This window comes from Lithobates pipiens, unplaced genomic scaffold (genome assembly GCF_037356315.1).
Source record: "Lithobates pipiens isolate NorthernLeopardFrog02 unplaced genomic scaffold, aLitPip1_a1.2 Scaffold_1, whole genome shotgun sequence".
In the NCBI taxonomy this organism is placed as follows: Eukaryota; Metazoa; Chordata; class Amphibia; order Anura; family Ranidae; genus Lithobates; species Lithobates pipiens.
The window spans coordinates 176349433-176376441 of NW_027507685.1; the positions used below are offsets into that span (position 1 = coordinate 176349433).

Here is a 27009-nt window from a genome sequence, read left to right on the forward strand (position 1 = left end):
ACAAGTAGACAGAACAGTCTCTCAATGAAGGGTAGAGGGTTAGGTAGGAAGTTCAGGTACTCTTGGAACTGTGAAAGTTAGGAAGTCTCTCACTATAGAAATCCAGAGAATTGCCACTCACAACTGGATTCTCACAGCTACTGGATAGACCTCCTCTCACTAAGCCTAGCAGCCGAAAGAGTGCTTGAGCAAAGCAAAGCCTCTGCCACAGACTTGCATATAGAACACTTGAACAAAGTCTTTGCCACAGACTTTAATGTAGAACACTTGTAAACAAATTCTCTGCCACAGAAAGGATGTAGAACACTTGTGAACAAAGTCTCTGCCACAGACTTGGATGTAACTGAAGGATGTAAATACATTTAGAGAACCTTCATACGGTACCAGTATCTTGCAGCCAGTCTGGTGATACCGTATGAGTGTAGATTCACTTGGTGTTCTTCAACGGAGCCTCCAGGCTCTTTATGAGAAGCCAGCCTTATGCGTGGCCTTCTCCCGAAGAGTCCTCCCTTGGTTGCTTCTCCAGTTGCTGGGCCTCTCCACAGATAAGATGGCACTGGACCACCTTTGAATCCTCCTTCCAGTTAATTTGCCTCGAGCTGGGCAGCCCCGTGACTCGGAATTGGATGGATCCGCACCCCAGGCCATGAGGGCCATGGGGGCTGGTCAGGAGGACCAGGACCAAACAGACAGAAAGCTCTTCTGGATTGGAAACCCAGAAGCACGTGATGTCAGTACCGTAAGTACCCCTCTCCCAGAATGCACAGCAGGGGCGACACTCCCACTGGGCTGGTTCCGAGAAAGAATGGCACTTAATGCGCCCAGCTAAACTGCATTCTTACACTTGCCAGTAGTGACAGCGACACCTGTGGCCAAGCATAACCCAGTGAAATCCAGCCAGACTGGTACTGAAACCATAACTTGGTATAATTGACCCTAAAACCCAACTGTGGCTTTAGGAATTTTAAATAGAAAAAATACATAGCGCGTGCTCTTTAGGAGCCGGCGCTACACAAATCTAAAAAAAAAAAAATACCCTTTTTTAGTCACCTAAAGCCATGAACTTTCTAGTCCAGTGTCTTCCCTCCTCTTCTGTTAACAAGAGGAAGGGTCTTTTTCTGGGTCTCTACATCACTGTTTGTGTGATGTAGACACTTTCTATTGGCTGTCCAGAGGCTGGGTCTTCTTGGGATCCAGAAGAGGAGTCTGCAGCAGTGACATCAGTGACACAGAGGACTGTTAGGGATCAGCTGGCATGGGCACAACTGTAGTGCTGGCTTAGCGTTTCCACACATCTTGGATCGGCACTAGTGAGGGATCCAAATAGTGGGCTTAGGTGAGTAGATCTTGCTTCAAAAGGTAAGAAAAAAAAAACAGCAGGATAGGTTAGTCTGGTGGGAGGGGGTCTTAATATTTACCTAGGAAATTGTTTTAAGCTGCAATTTATTACATTTTTGGTTATTTGTTTAAATTCTTAATAGCCATCAACAGCGCTTTAACACTTATATCTGCAAGGATGAATTAGTAATTACCCAAAATTACAACTTTTACAGCAACACTTCTTTTTGCACAGTAGGTGTATCTACATCATCTACAACGTCCACAAGCTCTGGAGTTTCCTCTACTACAGCAACCACAACCACTGCATCTACTACAACTACAGCTACAACTTCTGGAACCACCAGTACTACAACTAAGTCTCCTACCAGCGGACAAGCAAATGGCGCTGCTGTATTATCTGACAATGTACAATGTAAGCAATTCCTCTACCATAATATTAATTTGTGAATGGCTTATGCCAAATATACATCAAAGTAACAATTTCAAGAAGCCAGTTGGGGATTTCTATTCAGCAGATAGTCAAACAAAAGGCAGTTAATATTTCCTACTGCACAGGTACTATATATTTTATTTTACGTATTTTAAAGTGGAACTCGAGTCAAAACTTTTTTTCTAATCTCGAAAGGAGTAGGCATTAGTTGGAACTTGGAAGTGGTTTTTAATGTTGTCGGTGTCACCAGTAGGAAGAGTCACTTTCACCGTTGAGGGAGATTCTAAAGCAAATGTAGAATTAAAAATTAGCACCTCTTACTAGTAAAGGAATCTTGTTGATAGTTGTTGAATCTATTTTTGATAGAAATACTAATGTTTGTAAAATACACATTTACACACACAGGCAATAAAATCACTGCAGCGACTCGTCCTTTTTTAAAAGACTCATTGGGAGATTTTAGTGAGAGTCTATGTGCCTGAAAGAATATGATTGTTTTTTTTTACTATCTCTTTAGCTAGCCCATAGTGCTTTGGGCATGTAAACATGTTCAGGCTTCAAAAAAATAAATAAAAAAACAGACCTTTATAGCGGCCATTTAAAGTTCAATTCCAATTATGACCCCTTTGATCCCTGAGTTAGTGCCCTGTTGAGACCCTGATCTCATTCCACTCCTATTTGTGGCTCTAAAATACAATTAAAGTTTGTTAAACCTCTACACTTTTTTGGTGATTCCAGGTGCTTCAAAGTAAAGTTGAGGATTTGTCATCCTGGAAATAGTGTGGGCATGGGTATTGAGGGAAGTCCCTTGCATTACTTTGCACCATCCCCAGGAGGTTCTGGGACTTTCAATCCCCCTACCCCCATTTACACATCAACATATATGAGTATGGTGTAATTGACTGATTTCTACACTTAAAGACTTTACTCATGTAGCGGCCATAACCCTTGGCAGGGCAGCCTTAAAGCGGGAGTCCACCGGGACTCCGCGTTTTTTTTTTTTTTTAAAAGCCAGCAGCTACAAATACTGCAGCTGCTGACTTTTAAAATAGTGACACTTACCTGTCCAGCGTGCCCGCGATGTCGGCACCCGAAGCCGATCGCTAGGTCGTCTGTCGGGTCCTGCCGCCGCCATCTTGGGTATGGGAATCAGGAAATGGAGCCTTTCGGCTTCATTTCCCGGTTCCCTACTGCGCATGCGCGAGCCGCGCGGCGCAATCCGGACGGTCCCCGCTGCCTCTGGGAACTATGTGTTTCCCAGCAGGCAGCGGGGCACTTGCGCAAAGGGGCGGGCAGTTGTGGAAAGGGGCGTAATCTACGCCCCTTTCTGCAGACAGCTATCCCGGAAGTGGGTGCAGTTACCTGGATTATCCAGGTAACTGCACCCCCCTCCCCCCTGAAAGGTGCCAATTGTGGCGCCGGAGGGGGGGGGGATTCCGATGAGCGGAGGTCCATTTTAGGGTGGACCTCCGCTTTAACTTTTGGGCTTACTGGTTACCTCCGCTTGGCTGGTTCTTCCACGTCTAGGGGTTCCCAGAGTTAGTAGCCAACAACTTTGGATGCTGACACCATAAAAGTCCTCTAGAAAAGGTTTTATTTGCAGGGGTAACATCCAACAACACATTCTCGTATGGGAACAGAGGGCAAGCGTGAAGAAACTCAGGCACCTTGAACTGCAAATATCAGAAAGTCTCTAATATCACCCCGAGAGTAGCCATTCGCAGCTGGGCGCTTCAAGGCTGAACAAATCTCTAGCCAGAGATGATGGCAGTCAGCACTTTGATCCAGAACTTGTGATATCCTTGAACTTGAGTAACTGGTAACAGAAGTGAACAGGAACCTTTTTCCTCAGTACCTGGAACGTTCTCGGTCTCCTTGACAGTACTGGAAAAAGCGTGAATTCGTCAGCGTCCTTCACAACTCAGCAACCAGACACTACTCAGGATGCCAGCTTGTTGGCCCTCCTCCGACATGTCCTCCTCCGGTCGCTTACACGAGCTGCGGTGCCCCTCCAAGCCGAGAGCACACCCGGACGCCTTGAATCCTCCCTCAGTTACTGAACCTCGGACCAGCCGGTTTCGAGACTTGGGAACAGACAGATCCTTACCCCAGACCAGACGGGTCTATTGGGGCTAGCCAGCTGAGTCAGGAACAGACTGCTAGGGCCTCACGGACGAACCTAGAACACGTGACTTCAACATCTTATGTACCCTTCCCCAGACTCCTCAGCGGGGCCTGGCGCACCCATTGATTGGCTCCGGGGAAGCTGTTACCCAAAACATCCAACCAGGCCTGGTTCTGGCCTGTCATGTGCACCTAACTGTACACATGACCAGGCAGAACTCTAACACAGCCCAGCCAAACTGATGTCAAAGTTAAACCTACACAATTAACCCTCAGAACCCCTTTACTGTTCTGAGGCAAAAAACTAAATTGGTACATGACAGACACTTTGTCCAAAGTGTCATCGCTACATTCATACTGATGACCTCCTGGGGGAAACCCAAGCTTTGAACAATTTTTTATTCTTTCTTACAGTACCACTTTGGGCAATTATCTTGTTTGGTTTACTGGCTGCCGGAATGCTGCTGGGATTACTTCTTGGGGTAAGTACTTAATTGACTACCTTTGGGAAAATCAGGTTTGATTAAGAATTTAGAGAAACATTCAACCTAATAGAAATATATACTTTTGTATTTGAGAGTTTCTTTGCTGTCCAAACAGCAGGCTGGAGACAGAAGAGTAACACCACTGTATTCCTTTACACTAAAACAGAAAGTCACATCTCCCTTATGACTGTGCTGTCTGGTTGAGGTTTATCAATGACAAATGTGGCTGGATAGAATTACAAATTCTTTTGTCAGATTCATATATTCTATATGTAATTCATCTGTGTAATTAGTAGCTTGTGCTTGGAGTTCAGATTTAAAGCAAACCTGTGCCTTGCCCAATGCCCAAACTAGGTCTTCCTTTTAGACTGCATACACACCATCCATTCCTATGAGTATACTATAGTAATAGTGGCCTTAAAGTGGTTGTAAACCCTTACAAACCCCTTTGACCTACAGGTAAGCCTAGATTAAGGCTTACCTGTAGGTCCAAGAAATATCTCCTAAACCTACACGGTTTAGGAGATATTTACTAAAAGACAGTCACAGCTGTCTACGACGCATGCGCCGTAGACAGCGGCGCGCAGGCGCACTATCGCCGTTAGCAGCGGCATCCGTGCGCATACGTGGGAGTGACGTCATGGCTGCTCCGGCGCTGGGAGTTGCCGGAACAGCGATTCCCGGAAGAAGATGGACGCTCCGGACTACAGGGGACAACGGTGACATCGCTGGCTCCTGTGTCAAGTAAGTGACACATAATGGGCTACTATGCCATGTATAGTATCCCATTATGCTTTACCTTTGCAGGGAGACAAAGAGGAAGTAAACCCATCAGGGTTTACTTCCTCTTTAAGCAGACTAATGTACTAAAGTACTTTTCAAAGTGCAACATTACGTGCAATGCCTATTTGTCTTTAAGAAATCAACCCCTTTGTTATTTGTTAGCAGCTTTCTTTGTTCTCAGCTTAAACTGCCTCTCTATCTGTAGTGGAAGAAACACAAAAGTGTAGGGCAGTAATTCTCAGCCAGGGTTCCTCCACAGGTTGCTAGGGGTTCCTTCAGCATTGGGCTGTTTCTGCCTCTCAGATAAGTTCCCACTGACACCATTGATCTTTTTAGCTATCTGTAAGGAGGTAATTCTTCCCAATAACCAAAAGTGTAAGGACCATTCTTCCCACTGACCATCACACTAATGTATCATGAGTTGAGTTGTATTTCTAATTTTTAGCAGGGGTTCTCCGAGACTGGAGAACTATTTTAAGGGTTCCTCTGTGTTGAAAAGGTTGAGAAAGGCTGGTGTAGGGCCTTATATATAAACTAAATCTAAACTCAGACTTTTGAAATTACTACAAGCAAATTTCTTATGAGTGTGGAATATTTAGAGGGTAGTCCACTCAAAACTATTTTAGCAGCTGGTAGATTCTGAAGAATTAAACCACTTGACAAATTCTGATGTCTCTCAGGGACATTATGAGGGGTGCCTCTATGCCTGTTGGCATGGATTTTTTTCCTTGCTTACTTATTTACTTTATATCATGGTGAATGCACCAGGGGTAATAAAGATGCAAATATAGGTGGGAACACACAAATATCCCAGGTAGATAGGTACAAAGTATATAATTAGCAAGGAAGGTAGGCCTCACTGTTGAACCATCTAGACATATAAAAATATAAAGATTCACTCAACCCACAAGACTTTACTTAAAGTGTTTATTAACCTAAAAAAAATGGATTCTGTTCCCTGTTTCTTTCCAGGGCTCTGGCTGTGATTGGACACAGCGGGAGCCAATCAACAGGTTCGGCTGCCGCGATGGCCACCGGGTCCACTGATTGTTCACAGGAGTGGCAGAACGGCAGTCTGTAAACAAGGTGGGCCACCGTTCTGTGAGGAAGTGTCATTGATACAGTGACAGTGCATTTTTTTTTTTTTAGCACTGATCACTGTATTGGTGTCACTGGTCCCCAAAAAGTGTCACTTACTGTCAGATTTGTCTGCCACAAATGTTGCAGTCCCGATAAAAATCACTGATCAATGCCATTACTAGTAAAAGCAATTTAAAAAAAGTCTAGAAATCTATCCCATACTTTGTAGACGCTATCGTTTAACTAACTTTAGCTAACCTTTGCACAAACCAATCAATATATGCTTATTGGGATTTTTTACCAAAAATATATAGCAGAACACATATTGGCCTAAATTGATGAAGACATTCGATTTTTTTTTACATTTTCGTGGATATGTATTATAGCAGAAAGTAAAAAATATATATATTTTTTTCAAAATTGTCGGTCTTTTTTTCTGTATAGTGCAAAAAATAAAAACCGCAGAGGTGATCATATACCACCAAATGAAAGCTCTATCTAACAATGGGTACAGCGTCGCACGAGCACGCAATTGTCAGTTAAAGCAACACAGTGCAGTATCGCACAAAATGGCCTGGTCAGGAAGGGGGCTGAAGTGGTTAAAGCATGTTATACAGCACAGTGCTTGTGGTGTGTAATTTCACCCACTCTATCACTTGAAATACGTGATTGATCCTGCCATTGTCTGCCCCCCCCCCCGTACATGGACCATGGTATATCATGGCTGCTAAGCTGACACCAGGTTCAGTTTATATGCCTCCGCCATCCGCTGCTATCTGCAGCTCTCCTGTCTCTCCTGTGTCCTCTCTCCCCCCTCCCTGCCTGTCAGCTCTCACTAGCACAGTTCTGCTCTCCTGCTCATTGCTACAGAACTATGTTATCTTCATACATCCCCTCTATTAGATAATAACCTGTGTCCTAGTGCCTGTGCTTTATAAAAAAAAGCTGATTTCTACCTGTTTTCACAGCGCCTCCAAGCACTCACACAACTCCCGGCTCTCTCTTTCTCTCCTCCCGGCCTCCCTGGCTGACTTCAGCGGGTGTTCTTGGCCCTTCCCGCTGGAGCTGTCAGATGAGGAGAGGAAAGAGTCACGTGAGCACTGGGAGGCTCTGGGATAACAGGTAGAAATCTGCTTTATTTTTATAAAGCACAGGCACTAGGACACAGGTTGTTATCTAACAAAGGGGATAGTATAAATATCAGATAGTGGCTTAACAACAACCACTTTAATTATCCATTTTAAGAGAAAGACTTAACCACTTAAGCCCCGGACCATTGCGTCACTTTAACTGACAATTGCGCAGTCGTGAGACATTGCTCCCAAACAAAATTGACATCCTTTTTTTCCCACAAATAGAGCTTTCTTTTGGTGGTATTTGATCACCTCTGTGGTGTTTATTTTTTGCACTATAAACAATAAAAGAGCAACAATTTTGAAGAAAACTTTTACTTTTTGCTATAACAAATATCCCCAAAAAATATATGAAAAAACATTTTTTTCCTCAGTTTGGGCTGATACGTATTCTTCTACATATTTTTGGTAAAAAAAATCGCAATAAGCGATTATTGATTGGTTGGCGCAAAAGTTATAACGTTTACAAAATAGGAGATAGTTTTATGGCATTTTTATAAAAAAATGTTTTACTATTAATGGCAGCGATCAACGATTTTTATTGTGACTGCGACATTATGCTGGAAACATCGGACATTTTTGACAAATTTTTGGGACCATTGTCATTTATACAGCAATCAGTGCAATACAAATGCACTGATTCCTGTGTAAATGACACTGGCAGTGACAGGGTTATCCAGGAGGTGGCAGTGTAGGGGTTAAGTGTGTCCTAGGGGTGTGCTTATAACTGTGGGGGGCGTGGCTGTGATTTACAGAACACTGATCTCTGCTCCAATCATAGGGAACAGAGATCAGTGTCACTTGCTGTTAGGCAGAATGGGGAGATGCTGTTTACATCAGCATCTTCCCGTTCTCCCTCCCCATGTGACGTTTGCAGGTATCCCCGCGGCGATTGATTCCACAGGACCCACGGTTGGACTTGCGGGGTCCCGAGCGCCACGTGCGCTTGCCACCGCCGGTGCGCATGCGGTGGCACGGAGCAATTTTAAATGGACGTACCTGTACGCCAATTTGCCTGCCCGTGCCATTCTGCCGACGACATCGTCATGCGCTGGTCGGGAAGCGGTTAAACCATAAACCTTAGAAATGCAGCATGATTTGATGATAAGTCATTTGCTATTTACTTATTTTGGTACCAAAGTTAAAAATCTATACTTTATTTTTATACAGCTTGCGGGTTGTGCTCATTATGTGATATACAGAGTGGGGAGCTTCCCAAGCTACTCTACACACTATGGACGGTGGAGTCCTTCAAATCAACTAACAGACCCAGAAGGGGGAGTAATACAACGGGAAATAATTTGCTTTCCAAGACCAGAAGTCCAAAGAGATGAACTTGAGATTTGTGGACCAAACCAGTGTGCCTAGACCACAGAGCACCCACCAACAATGCAGTTATGTTTCTTACAAGATATTCATTCTTAAATGCATAAACCTCTCCATTGAAGACACAACCTGTACTGACATCCTATGGATTGGTAAAGCTGACATTTTCACCCCGATTCAATGTCTTCTGCAGGTTCTGAACTTTCTTGCAATACTGATGCTCTAAGATAGAACAGGGAAATTTATGCCTCGTACACACGATCGGACTTTCCGGCAGACTTGGACTGGAATCCGTGTGTGGGCTCCGTCTGACTTTCTCTTCCCAAAAGTCAGACGGACCTAGAAATAAAACATGTTTTAAATCTTCCCACCGGAAGTCTGCCAGACTCAGTTCCTATCGGGAAGCCCGTTCGTCTGTATGCTGGTCCGACGGACCAAATACAACACAAGGTCAGCTACAGCACCTGCCTGCGAGAATGTTTCGCGCTGGTTCTCGGCTGCAGGATACTGTACATCTCACGCTCGCTGCAATAGGAAAAACTAATTTTCCTATCGCAGCTAGCGCGAGAGATAGGCGGCAATCTCCCTTAGTATGGTATGGATTTTAAGGGGAACCCCCTATGCCGAAAAAACGGCATGGGGGTCCCCCCAAAGTCCATAGCAGACCCTTATCCGAGCATGCAGCCCGGCCGGTCAAGAAAGGGGGTGGAGACGAGCAACCCCCCCCTCCTGAACCATACCAGGCCACATGTCCTCAACACAGGGGGGTGGGTGCTTTGGGAAAGGGGGGCGCCCTGTGCCCCCCACCCCAAAGCACCTTGTTCCCATGTTGATGAGGCAAAGGCCTCTTCCCTGGCCGTTGGTTGTCGGGGTCTTCAGGCGGGGGCTTATCAGAATCTGGGAGCCCCCTTTCTGGGAGCCCCTCTTCTTCCTTCTTCTGTTCTTCCGATGTTGACACAATGCTCTCTCCTGCTGTAATGCCCTGGACATGGTGCGTATGACGTCACAGTCCCAGGACATGACGTCACAGTCCCAGGGCATGCAAAGGGGCTCGCAAGGTGTCAATCTCGCCGATGAAAGCTGCGAGATTGACTTCCCTTTCTAGTTACCGTACCTGAAGTCACGTTCAAAATGAACAGACTGTAATCCATGTGTGGGCAAGTCCGTTCATTCTGAAAGTCTGTCGAAACTCCGCTGGGAAGTCCGTCAGACCTAGTCTGCCAGAAAGTCAGTTTGTGTGTGCGCAAGTCCGCTCGTTCGGTAAGTCCGTCGGTCCTCCGCCGAAAGTCAGTCGGGAAGACCGGCGGACCTAGTCTGCTGGAAAGTCTGATTGTGTGTATGTGGCATAAGTCTACTCCTTTGCCTCCAGCTGACCTGTTATAAAGAAAGGGCAGCTACTGGGGTGATTTACTAAAACTGGAGAGTGCAAAACCTGGTACAGCTGTTAATGGTGGTCAGTCAGCTTCTTTTTCAACTTCTTCAGTTAGGCTTTGACAAAAAAAAAAACGGAAACAGATTTTTATGCAGAGCTGCACCAGATTTTGCACTCTCCAGTTCAATATGAAAAGAATCATACTGTTCATGAATTACAATTGGCTTGAGTCCTAAAAGTGTATGTTTATCTGTAAACCAAACAGACCTACAGTAAATAGTAATATAATATAGAAGTGAATATAAAAATTGGTTCATTAATAATTCTTGTGATTCCATACCCTTCATTATTAACAGCTGAGGGAAATCCAGAGAAAATGAATACGTGCTGGGAACTTTACAGTTCTTACACCCGATTGGAATTTCCGACAACAAATGTTCAATGTGAGCTTGTTGTCAAAAATTCCGACCATGTGTATGCTCCATAGAACATTTATTGTTGGAATTTCTGACAATGAATGTTTGAGAGCTGGTTCTCAAATTTTCTGACAACAAAACTTGCTGTCGGAAATTGCGATCGTGTGTACACAATTCTGATGCAAAAAAGTCCACGCGTGTGCAGAATCAAGCAGAAGAGCCACACTGGCTATTGAACTTAATTTTTCTCGGCTCGTCATACGCGTTGTATGTCACCGTGTTCTTGGCGATCGGAAATGCTGACAAAATTTGTGCGACCGTGTGTATGCAAGACAAGTTTGAGCCAATATCCGTTGGAAAAAAAAAAATCCACGGTTTTGTTGTCAAAATGTCCGATCATCTGTACGCGGCATAAATGCATGAAGCTTAGGGGAATGATTATGGAATGATAAACTTTCTAAAGTCTACATACATATTTTTCTGGAGTTCAGCAAGTGTATTCACTTTAAGATGTGAATTTGAATGTATTAAATGTTTGAACAAGTTTACATTTAAAAGCTATTATTTGAAATACAGTCCAGTGTAATGCACTTACCCAGAACAAGCATGTAGCAAGTGAAGTTGTAACTTCTGGTTTGCCATACTAGTTTGGGGTCTGTGACTTTGGAAAAGGAATCAATGGATCAGTGGCTTATAGCATAACCATGCAGTCAAATGCATTGCAATTTAATTATAAGTAAATCTTATTCTGTTTAAATGTGTTTATATTTATTAGACTTATTAGAAGGGACCAATTTATAAAGCAGTTTATATAGCGGACCTACCACAGTAGGTCCAATGTATTGCAAAATAAATTATGCTGAATTATTTATATGCTAAATGTATTCATATTTATTAAACTAATGGGGTCTACTTATAAAGCAGTTGTATGTCCTAACTACCGTCACTACTTTTTTATACTCCAGCACATGTATAAAGCATTGCTGTGTGTTTGTTGGATGCAAGGACTCTGAAGCAAGTGAAGCCTCACTCATTATGATAAATGAAAAAAGTGTGCCAAGTGGCAGAGAAAACCTGACATGTTATACCACCTATCAGCGTATGTTCTCCAAATAAATGAAAAATGAAAATGAAAATGTATTTATTTAATTTAGTATTTACAGCGATGTTCTGCAGTTTGAGGAGTGGACATACTCCAACGCCTTTTTAAATAAGATCCCTGAATGTAGTATTATGTAAATAGCTAGATTCCTAACAAAAGAAGAATTTTATTTTCTCAACATGATTAGTATATTTATTATATATATCTGTCTATTGCTTTATATAAAAAAAAGTACATTGGTAAATTATGTGTTTTGTGGTTTGTATTAAAGATGCCAAATGAATCTTTCTGTTGTCGAATGCACAGTCTATTAATATACTCAAATGTTGGCACCAAAGTTTATCTGGTCAATTCTGTTCTAATTTGATAGTGTTTGAAAGCTGAACTCCATACATAGGCATGCATAGGGGGTGTGCCAGGTGTACCTGGGCACACCCTAATCACTCTGTGGTGCATATTTCCCCTTCTGCCCTGGTCCCCCCCTCCGTTGCACGCAAGCCACTGCAGTGTTGCTGGCTTCCCTCCTCTCCCCTCCTCCTGGCTGTTGCGGGGGATGTTTCAGGATGGAGAGCGCATTTCAGGATGGAGTCCTTTACCAGCCCCTTCCTTTTTTAAATGATTACAGTGAACACACTCACTCACTGTGTTCAATCATTTCTCCATTACGAATGCTAGTTTACAAGACCGACCACTTCTGGCTTGCTTCCGGGCATGCGAGTTTATACTTTGGACTTTTGTCCGACGGACTTGTGTACACACGCTTAGAATTTTTTTTTAAAGCCTGCCATCCAACTTTTGTCCGTGGAAAATCTGACAGTCCTCTGATGGAGAATACCAACGATTGGATTTTTGGCCAACAGCCTGTCATCACACAATTCCCATTGGAAAATCAGATTGTGTGTATGCGGCTTAAAGTGATTGGAAACCCTTAGGCCCCTATCACACGAGGCTGTCCGCATTGAGCCCGTAAATAGCTCAGTGGGGATCCCTCCGTTGATCCCTGCTGAGCCGGTGGATGACAAGTCCGTCTCTACACTTTGCCCCGCTCTCCAAAATGGGGGATCAGATGATTACGGACCGCCTGTCCATTTTCATCCGATCTGATCCACCAGACCAATGAAAAATAGGGTTTGCATCCGTCTGGTTTTAGCGGAGAGAATCGGATCGGGGCTGATCGAATGTCAGCGAACATGCCTCCGCTGACATCCGACACTCCATAGAGGTACATGGAGCTCCCGTTCAGATCTGCCTGAAAAACTGACAGGCAGATCTGAACGGTCCGCAGGTGTGAAAGGGGCCTTACAGACCACTTTTTGATACAGATAAACCTATAATAAGGTTTACCTGTAGCTACCCAGGATATCTCCTAAACCTGCACGGCTTAGGAGATATCCCCTGTATTTGCATGTGCAAGCAAACATACGTGCCATTGGTTCAGTTAGACTGTGCCTTTACCGTAACGTCATTGTGGCTCTGGCCAATCACAGCGCTGGAGCCCACAATATCCAGGAGTAACTCCGGGAGCGTTGTTGCCGGCTGGAGCGGTGATCGAGGACCACTGTGGGGGCTTCAATCTAAGGTAAGTAATATATAATGAGCTAGTATGCTATGCATACTAGTTCATTTTGCCTTTGTCTTGCAGGTTTTTTTTTTTGTTTTTGTTTTTCACCACCATTATTAATATAAAAAAAATTAAAATTCCAGTATATATACCATAGATTGTTGTTGACTACCATTTACACAAACACTTCCATGTACACTTATTGGGTTTTTATTACATGTAGCAGAATTAATTTTAGCCTAAATTTGTGAAGAAACTGTATTTTTTTTTTTATTGGATTTGTTTTGTAGCAGAAAGTAATATATATATATATAGTTTCATAGTTAGTAAAGTTGAATAAAGACACCAGTCCATCCAGTTCAACCTGAGTGAGTGTCTACAATTGTCCCTATCCCTGTACATTGCACACTCACATCAGTCCCTACCCTCAATGAGCCCACACTATATATATACCGTATATATATATATATATATATATATATATATATATATATATATATATATATATATATATATATATATATATATATATATAATTTTATTTTTATTTTTTCTCAAAATTGTTGATCTTTTTTTGTTTATATAATAACATTAAAAAAAACAGTGGTGATCAAATACCAACATTTGTGTGAAAAAATGATACAAATGTAATTTGGGTACAGCATTGTATGACCGCGCAATTAGCAGTTAAAGTTATGTAGGGTGGTAAAATTTTCTGGAGTTCAAGTGATCAATTCTACCAAAACTATGTAACACGAGGATCTACCTAAACCATCCAATATCCATACCAGACCTGAAGGGTCTGGTATGGATAATTGGGGGGAACCCTACGTCATTTTTTTTTAAAAATTGACGTGGGGTTCCCCTTAATATCCATACCAGACCTGAAGGGCCTGGTAATTGAATTTGTGGGAATCCCACGCATTTTTTTTTATCAATGGCTTTCAATGAGTGTTCTCTGTATTGTGGGGAGCCGACAGTTCATTATAACCGCGAGTGATTTTAAATGACTTTTTTTCCTGCAGAAATGACACTTTGTGCAGGGACAGTTCTAAGTACGGGAAACATGCACCCTTTTACAGGCATACTATACACACACCCCAGGTACGAAATTTAAAGGAATATCACACTTTTATTGTTTCACTTTAACCACTTAACAACCGGCCCATAGCCGATTAACGGCTTCAGGGCGGTTGTCTAACTCAGAGAGGCCGTTAATTAATGGCCTCCCAGAATTCAGCTCTCGCGTGCCCCCTGGGGCGCACACTCGAGAGCATCTGTGACCGCCGGATCACGGTAAACGGCCGCTCATCGCGGCTGTTTACCACATGATCGCTCCGTCAAATGACGGAGCTATCACTTGTAAACAAACCGCATCATGTTATGATGCCGGTTCCTCCCTCCCCCTCTCTGTACCGATCGGTACAGCGGAGGGGGAAGAGATCGGTGTCAGCAGCGCTGTGGGCTGCATCTGCAGTGCCCACATCGCTGCTCACCGAAATTGAACCCCTTAATTCCCTGCCAATACTCTGCAATACCTTGCCAATCCCTGACAATCCCTGACAATACTCTGCCATACCCTGCCAATCCCTGCCAATACTCTGCCATACCCTGCCAATACTCTGCCATACCCTGCCAATACTCTGCATTACCCAATACTCTGCAATACCCTGCCAATACTCTACCATACCCTGCCAATACTCTGCATTACCCAATACTCTGCATTACCCAATACTCTGCAATACCCAATACTCTGCAATACACGCCAATACTCTGCAATACACGCCAATACTCTGCAATACACGCCAATACTCTGCAATACCCTGCCAATACTCTGCAATACACGTCAATACTCTGCAATACACGCCAATACTCTGCAATACCCGCCGATACTCTGCTATACACACCAATACTCTGCAATACCCTGCCATACCCTGCCAATACTCTGCAATACCCTGCCAATACTCTGCAATACCCTGCCAATACTCTGCAATACCCTGCTAATACTCTGCCATACACTGCCAATACTCTGCCATACCCTGTCAATACTCTGCCATACCAAATACCCTGCCAATACCCTGCCATTTTTTTTTATTTCAGGCTTCCCAGCCTAGAGGTGAGATGTGAGGTCTTATTGACCCCATATCTCACTGTAAAGAGGACCTGTCATCCCATATTCCTATTACAAGGGATGTTTACATTCCTTGTAATAGGAATAAAAGTGATCAAAAAATTTATTTTTGGGGGAAAAAAATGTCAAACTAAAATAAATAAAGTAAAATGAACAATAAAAAAGAAAAAAAATGTAAAGCGCCCCTGTCCCCATGTGCTCGCACGCAGAAGCGAACGCATACGTAAGTCCCGCCCACATATGAAAACGATGTTCAAACCACACATGTGATGTATCGCTGCGAAAGTTAGAGCGAGTTCAATAATTCTGGCCCTAGACCTCCTCTGTAACTCAAAACATGTAACCAGTAAAAAAAAATGTAAAGCGTCGCCCATGAGGATTTTTAAGTAGCGATGTTTGGTGCCATTCCACTAGCGTGTGCAATTTTGAAGGGTGACATGTTAGGTATCTATTTACTCGTTGTAACGTCATCTTTCACATTTTGCAAAAACATTGGGCTAACTTTGCTGCTTTTTTTTTTTTAAGCACAAAACTGTTTTTTTTTTTTTAAAAACACTTTCGAAAAATTGCTGCACAAATACCGTACGTGATAAAAAGTTGCAACGACCACCATTGTATTCTCTAGGGTCTTTGTTAAAAAAACATATATAATGTTTTGGGGTTCTATGTAATTTTCTAGCAAATAAATGATGACATGTGGGAAAAATTCATTTTTTTACAGAATTTTCGGTCTTTTTTCTTTTATAGCACAAAAAATAAAAAACTCAGCGGTGATTAAATACCACCAAAAGAAAGCACTATTTGTGTGAAAAAAAGGACAAAAATTTCATATGGGTACAGTGTTGCATGACTGAGTAATTGTCATTCAAAATGTGAGAGCACCGAAAGCTGAAAATTGGTCTGGTTATTAAGGGTGTTTAAGTGCCCAGTGATCAAGTGGTTAAGCATTATTAAAATCACTGCTCCCAAAAAAATGTCAGTTTTTAAAACTTTTTTTGCATTGATTCATGTCCCCTGGTGCAGGACCCAGGTCCCCAAACACTTTTTAGGACAATAACTTGCATATTAGCCTTTAAAATTAGCACTTTAGATTTCTCCCATAGACTCGTACAGAGTGTTCCCCAGCTTTTCGAATTTGCCACGAACACCCCAAATTGTTCGCTATTGCCACGAACACCCCAAATTGTTCGGACATGAGTTTGACTCAAACTTGAAGCTCATCCCTAGTGGTGGCTAGTATGTATGTTTAGGAGAGGAGTTTGAAGTGTATAGTTGTGGGTAGTATATACAGGAGAGGAGTTTGGAGTGTATGGTTGTGAGTAGTATGTACAGGAGAGGAGTTTGGAGTGTATGCCGGTGGGTAGTATGTACAGGAGAGGAGTGTGGAGTGTATGACGGTGGGTAGTATATACAGGAGAAGAGAGCGGCGTGTATGGAGGTTGGTAGTATGTACAGGAGAGGAGTGCAGCGTGTATTGCGGTGGGTAATATGTACAGGAGAGGAGTGTGGAGTGTATGGCCGTGGGTAGTATGTACAGGAGAGGAGTGCAGAGTGTATGGCGGTGGGTAGAATGTACAGGAGAGGAGTGCAGAGTGTATGGCCATGGATAGTATGACAGGAGAGGAGTGCAGAGTGTATGGCCGTGGATAGTATGACAAGAGAGGAGTCCAGAGTGTATGGCAGTGGGTAGTATGTACAGGAGAGCAGTTAATGTAGTGACAGGAGTGCAGTACCACCTCATGATAGTCTGTCAGCCACTACTATAGCAGAGGAACTGGAGAAAGTAAAGGGGCACTCTGGAGGCACTAAGGAGGCACATTGGAGGCTGTAAAGGAGGATCTCTGGCAGTACTAACTTATCCAGAGCCCCCTTACATCCTCCAAGGTGCCTCTTAGTGCCCACTCTGGAGGAAGTAAAGGGCGCTTTAGAGGAAGTAAGGGGAGGATGTAGGGGGGCACTCTGGAGAAAGTAAGGGAGCACTCTGGAGGAAGTAAAGGGGAACTCTGGAGGCACTCAGATAGTACCACCAGAGTGCCCCCTGCAGAGAGTCCTGAGGAGTGATGACAATTAATCCATGCCATGTCAATGTTAGGAGAAGGAGAGCACATCAGCCACCTCACGGCCACCCTTTTCCAGTCCTGCTTGCCTTCTCCCTGCCACAGCCCCAACTTAAGCCTGGTCCAGTATGTGGTGCATGTCCCCATGTTATAATGGTAAATGGCTGAGCTTCTTACATAGTGGGATTCCATAATTTTTGGAGAAGTAGATGTCAATAAAGCAGCTGCAAACCCAGAGTCAATAATGGTTGCTACTCGGATTATCATTCCCGGTATCTACAAAGAGAGGTAGAGAGTGAGATGTGAGGATTTAACAACATGCAGTGAAACAGATGGGGGTTCGATCCACTTACTCGGCCCAATGGAACATTCCTGAAGAGAGTGACCCGCTCCACCACAATACAGGCATAAATTGTTCAGGCAACGCTATTGTCGCTCTTCAGGTGTGAGGGGTACACAAACTAAGCCAAGTTGCATTGGTCCTTCATTATGATTTGTGGTTGATGCGTGGGTCTCAGGGGTTCTCAGGTGTGGAGCCATGGGTACTCGTGGGAGCATCCATGTGGGCCGGGCCATACCAGATCGTTCCCTACAACGTTCTCTGAGTCTGCGATCAAGACTCATAGCCAACTGAATTTTAGGTTCCAAGGTATCAGGGAGCCCCATTCTTGCTATTTTATCTTTGAGGCACACGGACAGGCCCAAGTCATACTGATGCCACAAGGCAGCGTTGTTCCATGCAGTGTCTGCAGACCACTTACGGTGTTTCCCCTGTTGTAGAGAGGTCAACACTGTTTTAGCCAAGGTGGTTCATTGTGGGTCATCATAGAGGATTGTCATGGCAAGAAAGAAGACAGCAAGTGCAATGTAGGACTCTCCTTTTCCAATAGCCGATGAGCCCATACTTGAGGTTCTTCTGTAAGTAAGGCTACTATGAACCCAACCTGTGTATCCTCTGAGGAGAAGGTCCTAGGCTGTAAGGTAAAGTATATCCAACAGGCATTCCTGAAAGCCCGGAACTTGTGGCGAACCCCTGTGGTTCAGTAGCTGGAGTAGAGATGGGCTGCTCCATAGCCATAACAGGTGGTTCCGCAGGGCTCATAACTGAGGGACTGGCCATTGCAGTCAGCCGACCTTCCAGTTGAAAGTACCCCTTTTGTATGAACGTTAGGGCCTGTGACACAGAGGCCACTTGTTGGCATAAGGCCTCAAAGGCGGCAGCACTCCCCTCAGTCTCAGACGTGGCTGAGACTGATATGAGAACAAAGTAGTGGGGGGGGGCCTCCCTTGCACCTTGGATCCTTAAAGCCTCTGGAGATGGAGACAGAGACTTGGTGGGGACACCGAGTGGCAGGGGTGCGAAGCACCATGCAAGCCTTAGTCCGGGATCTGAGCCGAGGTCAAGTCCTGTACGCCTCCTGGGCATTATCTACCTTTTTCCCTCAGGGTAATGTTACTTCCTGTGCTCCTCCTGGGTATTTTCCCGCCTTTTTGCATCAGGCTGAGGACACTTTCTGTGCGTGTCCTGGGAATTTTCCTGCCCTTTTCCATGACGTTTTCTGCCCTGAGACATTTGATGCCCTGAGGCGTCTTTGGTGCATGTTCAGTTGGCACAGATTTCCTCTTGCGGCAATGTGCCATTGGTGCATGAATAATAAGCCGTGGACTCTTACAATTACCTGAGTTATTCCCAGAAATCGGTGTAGAGTATGGATCTGTTCCAGCCCCCTCACCCCTCTCAGATGAAGACTCAATGGACTGGACCAAAGCCAACAAACTGATTCTTCCTGCCATTTATAAACAGCATGCTCTCTGATATTTTTTATCTTTTTATTTTTGGTGTCCCTATCCAATTTTTCTAAATACTTCTGAACCTGACAATTTTTGTCTTTATATTCAGGTGTGCCCTTGAAAGGAATTAATGCCTCTTTCAACTCTATGATCTTAGTTTCCAATTTCTGTTATTTAATATTCCTCCTAGAAATAAAAATAAGGTCCAATAACTTTTGTTTACATCAATTAAAAAAACCATACCACTCACCCTCCAGTTCCTCGTCTATAAGTCCATCATTGGGACCAAGAGCCCAACGTAGACGTCGGGGGGTCATTTTACCTTTACCATATTGTTCCAAAGTAGCTATGTCCCACCAAACATGTATTTTCTTATCCATCACATTCTTCAATGCTTTAAAATTTTGATCCAGATCTTTTTACACTGTTGTTTGTACCGCTGAGAAGGCATCTTTCATATCAGGTGTTCTATTGCTCATATAATCAAAAATGTCCATTGCTGCAGGTAATTAGCTCTTCTCTACCTGTGCAGTTGGATAAGGAAATGCAAAAATGTGGTAATAAACTAGTAAGTGAAAGTATGTGTGCGATGAACTGCTCTCCCTGTGCGTTAATACCTTAATATAAAGTGCATACAGTGCAGTTATATAACCACCAGATTCACTCTAATGGAAAGTAGATCAAAACACTAAATAATAAGCATAAGTGTACATAAAAATGTGATCAAACATATAAATTCCATCAACTGGGTAAGAATCACAAAACAATAATGTCCAAATACCGTATATACTCGAGTATAGGTCGATCCGAATATAAGCCGAGGCCCCTAATTTACCACAAAAAAAAGGGAAAACTTATTGACTCGTGTATAAGCCGAGGGTGAGACATGCCTGTCCATCCCTGTGTGTCCATCCATCCCTGTGTGTCCGTCCATCCCTGTGTGTCTGTCCATCCATGTGTGTCCGTCCATCCCTGTGTGTCCGTCCATCCCTGTGTGTGTGTCCATCCATCCCTGTGTGTGTGTCCATCCATCCCTGTGTGTGTGTCCGTCCATTCCTGTGTGTGTGTCCGTCCATACCTGTGCCTTTGTCCTGTGCCTTTGTCCTGTGCCTTTGTCCTGTGCCTTTGTCCTTCTGCAGCGATCTGCATGTAAAAACATGCCAGGATCGCCGCACCCCTTCTCGTCTGTGACAGACGGCGGCCATTCCACTGTTCAAAAGCCGCGCCTCCGTCTGTGATAGGCGGAACACTCAATTTCCCAGCAGTCAGTGTTCCGCCTATCACGGACATCCTCTCATCCTCGTCCGTAGTATGAGGATGAGCAGATGTCCGTGATAGGCGGACCACTGACTGCTGGGAAATTGAGTGTTCCGCCTATCACAGACAGGGATGCGCGGCTTTCGAATAATGGAATGGCTGCCGTCTGTCTGCACGACACGCTGATCGTGTAGACAGACGGCGGTGACTCGAGTATAAGCCGAGGGGGGCACTTTCAGCCCTAAAAAAGAGGCTGAAAATCTCGGCTTATACTCGAGTATATACGGTAACCAAAATAAAGAAAATAGTTTAAGTTCAAACGTCCGCACGTCCATTTTTATGTTTTTTACCCTTGTTTTGCTGGATGTCTCTAATGCCGCGTACACATGATCAAACAAGCGGGTGGAAAAGTCTGGCAAACTGAAGTCCGCCAGACAATCCCCCCGTGTGTAGCCTCCGGCATACTTTTTTGACCCGAAAGTACGGCGGACATAGAAAGTAGTTTTGCACTCCAATCTTCCCGCCGGACTCGCATTTCGGCGAACAATCCGGCCGTGTGTGTGCCAGTCCGCCGCACTTTTGAAATGAGTGGACTTTTCCTGCCCGGAGAATAGTCTGCTCATTTCGAGCGGGTCTCCAGGTAGGCGGGGCCCGCAAAGGAGACATCGCTGGCCCCGCCACCTGGTATGGACTTAAAGGGGAACCCCAACGCCGAAAAAAATCGGCGTGGGGGTTACCTCCAGGTCCACATCAGACCCTTGTCCGAGCACGCTACCCGGCCGGCCAGGAAAGGGGGGACGACCGAGCGCCCCCCCCTCCTGAGCCGTACCAGGCTGCGTGCCCTCAGCAGAGGGGGTGCCTTGGGGAAGGGGGGGCCGCGGGCCTCTTCCCGACAACCCTGGCCGTTGGTTGTCGGGGTCTGCGGGCGGGGGGCTTATCGGAATCCGGGAGCCCCCTTTAATAAGGGGGCCCCCGGATACCGGCCCCCCACCCTATGTGAATGAGTATGGGGTACAATGTACCCCTACCCATTCACCTGTAAAATAAAGTACAAAAAAAAACCACAACACACAAGATAAAATAGTTTATTGCACAGCTCTGGGGGTCTTCCGTCTTCGGGGGTCTTCTCGCCGGACTCCTCCGCTATCTTCTTGTAGCTCTTTTGCTAGCGGAGGAGCCCGGCTTTCTACCTCGCCGCCGGCCTCTTCTTCCGACTTCGGGGGTCTTGTCCCCCTCTTCGGTTCTTCTGCCGGGCCACCGCGCCTTCTTCTAGCTCTTTTACAGGCAGTGGCCCGGTCTTCTGTCGTCGTCGCCGCCGCCTTCCGTTCTTCTCCTTCTTCTTCTTCTCCTGGAGATGTTGATTCGACGTTCTCTCCGGCCGCAATGCCAGGGACGCGCTGCGCGGCGACTTATATAGGGACAAGGGGCGGGGTCATCGGTTGATGTCACATGGTGACCCCGCCCCCTTACGATGTCACAGTCCCAGATGATGCTGGGACTGTCGCCATGTGACATCAACCCATGTGACATCAACCCATGTGACATCAACCGATGACCCCGCCCCTTGTACCTATATAAGTCACCCGCGCAGCACGTCCCTGGCATTGCGGCCGGAGAGAACGTTGAGTCAACATCTCCAGGAGAAGAAGAAGGAGAAGAAGAACAGAAGGCGGCGGCGGTGGCGGCGACAGAAGAACCGGCAGAAGAACCGAAGAGGGGGACAAGACCCCCGAAGTTGGAAGAAGAGGCCGGCGGCGAGGAAGAAAGCCGGGCTCCTCCGCTAGCAAAAGAGCTACAAGAAGATAGCGGAGGAGTCCAGCGAGAAGACCCCCGAAGACGGAAGACCCCCGGAGCTGTGCAATAAACTATTTTATCTTGTGTGTTGTGGTTTTTTTTTGTACTTTATTTTACAGGTGAATGGGTAGGGGTACATTGCACCCCATACTCATTTACATAGGGTGGGGGGCCGGTATATGGGGGCCCCCTTATTAAAGGGGGCTCCCGGATTCCGATAAGCCCCCCGCCCGCAGACCCCGACAACCAACGGCCAGGGTTGTCGGGAAGAGGCCCTTGACCTCATCAACATGGGGACAAGGTGCTTTGGGGTGGCGGGGCCCCCCTTCCCCAAGGCACCCCCCATGTTGAGGGCACGCGGCCTGGTACGGCTCAGGAGGGGGGGGGGGGCGCTCGATCGTCCCCCCTTTCCTGGCCGGCCGGGTAGCATGCTCGGACAAGGGTCTGATGTGGACCTGGGGGGAACCCCCACGCCGATTTTTTTTGGCGTTGGGTTCCCCTTTAAGTCCATACCAGGTGGCGGGGCCAGCAACGTCTCCTTCGCGGGCCCCGCCTACCTGGAGACGCTCTCGAAATGAGCGGACTTTCCTCCGCGTGTGTGGGCGAGTCTGTTCATTTCAAAAGTAGGACGGATAGTACGGCGGACTTAGTACGCCGTATTAGTCCGCTGAAAAAGTGCCGTGTGTGGGCAAGTAGCCCGTTCGGGAAGTCCGACGGACAGTCTGGCGGGAAGTCCGCCAGACTAAGTCCATCAGATAGACGGCTACGTGTGTACGCGGCATAAGAAACACTTTTATCAAGTAAACCTTTTATGATATACCGTACTTCACCATGGGAGTTTGTTCCTTGTTTCATGTCTGACCCGGATACGTGTGGCCATCTCTTCTTGAAATGTTTGATCGGAGGTATCACTGGACTTGCTGAGATGAATCTCCAGGAATATTCATTTTTCCAAATGTTATGATCTCTGTAATAGGGATCGTCTCCATCTGGTGAGTAAGCTGAGTGCTTGGTGTTGGTGAAGGATTCCTACAGTCACCCATTCATTGGATCTATGAAATCACCTTCTTACTGGAAAATATCTGATGAGCTTTTTTGGACTTAAACTATTTTGTTTATTTTGGTTATTTGGACATTATTGTTTTGTGACTCTTACCAAGTTGATGGAATTTATATGTTTGATCACATTTTTATGTACACTTATGCTTATTATTTAGTGTTTTGATCTACTTTCCATTAGAGTGAATCTGGTGGTTACATAACTTTATTTTGCACTGTATGCACTTTATATTAAGGTATTAACCCATAGGGAGCACGGTTCATCATACACATACTTTCACTTACTAGTTTATCACAACTTTGGAATGGGCAGCTCCATTAAATAAAATTAGATTACAATTTTATTACACAATTTTTTTTACACTTCCTTATCCAACTGTGCAGGTAGGGAATAATACTAATTGTTCCCCTCCTAAACACTGATGATTTCGTCGGTGGCAAAGGGCAGGTCGGGCAGCTTACACAGCTTTCAGTTTTGCCAGCAAGAGTATGGATTACAGCGTAGAAGATGGGAGAGCCGAGGGAGGTGAGGGTGAGATCTTCTCATCCTTTCTGTACACAGACATTAATGGAATAAAACTTTGATGATATGACTGTAAAGGACTTGTTTACTTTCCTCTCCTCTCCAGACTGCTCTGTCCAAAGAGTGGGGGCAATAATTTAACCATGCACAGTCCTGAACAAATCCCCCCTACTCCAGGGGATTGGAGGAGTTTTGCTAACAGGGGGTATTTACAATGTACAGACTACTTAAATGCCTTAAAAACTACCTTTTAGGGCTGTTTTACAGTGCAGAAACGTTAATGAAATCATGCATTTTCCAGCATCACACAAAAATGTGCTGCCTTTTGCAGATGCGTGGGTAGCACCCCCCCAACACATCCACCAATTGCATGTAAATATTCTCCCATTACAACCCATGGTACCGCAGTATCATGCATTTTTATGGGCAGAGATCTTAAAATCATGGCAGCACCTTTTTTACATGTTTCATGAGCAAAGAGCAGCCTATAAAGAAAAACAACACATGAGAACATGCAAAAAATCACTCAGACACATCTACTTTTGTAAATGAGCCCTCAGACTCATGTGCCCCAGGATTGTGCACAATTCTAAAGGGTGCCTTGACTTAAAAAAGGTTGAAAAACACTGCCTTAGCCTAATAGCCAAGAAAATATCTATTAACGATTTTACAGATTAGGATCCCACTGATTTCGATGGGTTTCAGATTTGTTATCTGAATGTATCCAATGTTCACTAAACCCTGTGGGTCAGATTTTCCTGCAATATACTGCAATTTACACAATTTATAGTTGTGTTCTGTTTTTGTTAGTTTGCAGAGAATAGTGACCCCTGTATTCTGTTCCATGACATAACACACTAAGGTGAGCAAAGAGAATAGTGCCCTTGATTTATACATGATAAAGCCCACTTCCTCTAGTTCATAGCCTGGGATGTCCCACATTAACTCACAGATACTCTTTGTGTAACGATTTACCTGTTTAACAACTGCTCGACTTTACGACCAGCTCTCCCCACCTGAACAACGCACTATACATCATTGTATAGTACAGTACAGTACAGAATTTTCATTTGTGTTCTGTACTTAAATTTAAAACAAAGTTATTGAGCTGGAGTTATGTGTTTAGCCCTTTTTTTCAAAATACAGTACAGTACAATAGTTAAGATTGCTTAAAATATTGATTTCTTGTGACTCATTGTTTAACAACCAAATCGTTTCACAACCTGGTCGTTAAGTGAGGAGCACTTGTACTTCTTCCTTCCATCACCTTTTTTATTTTTGTTAAAAAAATGTTCTTTTTAAAATTTGTATTATTTTTTCATTTTGTTTTTTTCTCATACGCAAACATGGGCAGGGATTCCATGCAAACTGTGTAAAATATTGGCAGCTGGGAAGAATTTTGTAAGAGGAAAATAACTGAATGTTATTTTCACCAAACATTCACTGTTAGGTAGAGATGAGCTAAATGTACCTGGATTAGGTTCAAGACAGGTTAACAGACCATGACTAGTGCTTGGCTGCCAAATCTAAACCCAGTTGAAGTCAATGGAAGACAAATTTTACAATGACAAAGCTAATAGGCAGAGGATTGTCAAAAAAATGGCACGGGGGATGGTCACTGCCCTGGGAGACATGTGTCAAAACTTTTTTTTAAATTCTGTTTGGCAGAGAGCAACAAATTTAATATTGCATCAACACTTAAAAATCCCTTTAACACCATGCTCCATGTGTGGTGGACCTGCGAGAAACTCCAGCCTTTTTGGAGAGAGGTCCATGACCTCATCACACACATCACTACGTTCACTCTCAACTTCACCCCAGGCCAGTTCCTGCTACATCATACCTCCCTACCCAAAAAAAGAACTCACAAATCCTTGGCCATGCATATGGTCAATGCTGCCAGACTCTGTATCCCCAAATATTGGCGTTCCACCTGCACTCCGACGATCAGTGAATGGTTTGCGAGAATTTCCAAAATAAAGGATATGAAGGAGCTGATCCATATCTCGCGAGATAGAATGCACAAATTTCCAATTAAATGGACCTGCTGGATCCATTTTATAACCACTGATAAATATCATCAGTATACTCAATAGGGTTGCTCTATGAATCTTTAGATGAGCTGCAGATCACCTTTAGCGGATGGGCGGGATGCGAGTGTGGACCCACCTTGACTAACCCAATAAATACCCCCATATACCTTTTCCCCCTCACTTGCTCCCCCTCCTCCTCTATCTTTAGCCTTATTCCCGGCCTTCCCTTCCCCCTTGTACGGCAGATCCCCCCCCCCCCCCTTTACTATCCCGTCTCTCTTTCTCTACATTTCTGTTTCTCTCCTTACCTTAACTTTCGCGCACTCTGTTCGACACCTCTATCCTAGTGGCCTAGTATGCTACAATAAGTTACAATACATTCTAGTTACCGATCAGGAACGATATCATAAGGTCCTCCTTTACTTTGATCTGATCAAGGGGGGGGGGGATTTGGGGGGAGGTGCAAATTGAGAACGTGACCCTCTGTCCTCAGACGCTAATTCTGAATGTCTTAATTCTGTTCCTGACCACGGCCCTCCATGTTGCTCTTTTTGTTGTATCCTCCAAATTACACTATTTTATTGTCCTGTTTTTCTGATGACATGTGACTTCATATTTGTTCTGTATGTTTACCTTTATATACTGAATAAAATCTTTATAGAAAAATAAAATCCCTTTAAATAAAATACCTCGCCAATGCCCTTAATCTGCCTGTGAAGTGATGCATGACAGCAAAACTAAAATTTACAAAAAAAAGCAGTTTAAATTATGGGCATATGACAGGTTTAGCCACCTTACTTCTGTTTGTAGATAAACGGCTAAGGATTCCCTTCACCCAGGGGCGTACTAAGTGGGGGGGGCGGGGGGCGTGCCGCCCCGGGTGCCACACACTGGGGGGGGTGTCAGGCCAGCGCCCCCCCCTCCCCTCTCCGCAACTGAAGTGTCAGACAGCGCCGTGAGGAGCCCGAGGCACTGGCAGTGGGCGGCATTGGGGGGGGGGGGGTGGTGCGAGCAGCACCCGAGTGGAGTGACATCTGCCGGCTCAGTGATCCGGGACCGGCTCCCCTTCTCTCTGTGGTCGCGTCGCGCTGCCGTTCTGATCAGTCTCGGGCAGCGGCTGTCACTCACAGCCGAGCAGAGTGACTTCTCTCTGCTCGGCTGGCTTCACTCTGCTCGGCTGTGAGTGACAGCCGCTGCCCGAGACTGATCAG

At 44.9% G+C, this 27009-nt stretch overlaps 1 protein-coding gene across 1 annotated transcript in view; it reads left to right on the forward strand.

Moving 5' to 3' along the window:
• LOC143987577 (uncharacterized) overlaps window positions 1–19253 on the forward strand; it is a 91201-nt gene extending 71948 nt beyond the window's left edge. Inside the window, exons 6-8 of the mRNA XM_077486410.1 lie at window positions 1574–1753; window positions 4310–4377; window positions 19242–19253. Of these exons, the coding sequence (XP_077342536.1) occupies window positions 1574–1753; window positions 4310–4377; window positions 19242–19253 (260 nt within the window). The remainder of the gene's footprint in view (window positions 1–1573; window positions 1754–4309; window positions 4378–19241) is intronic.
• The last annotated feature ends 7756 nt before the right edge of the window (window positions 19254–27009 follow it).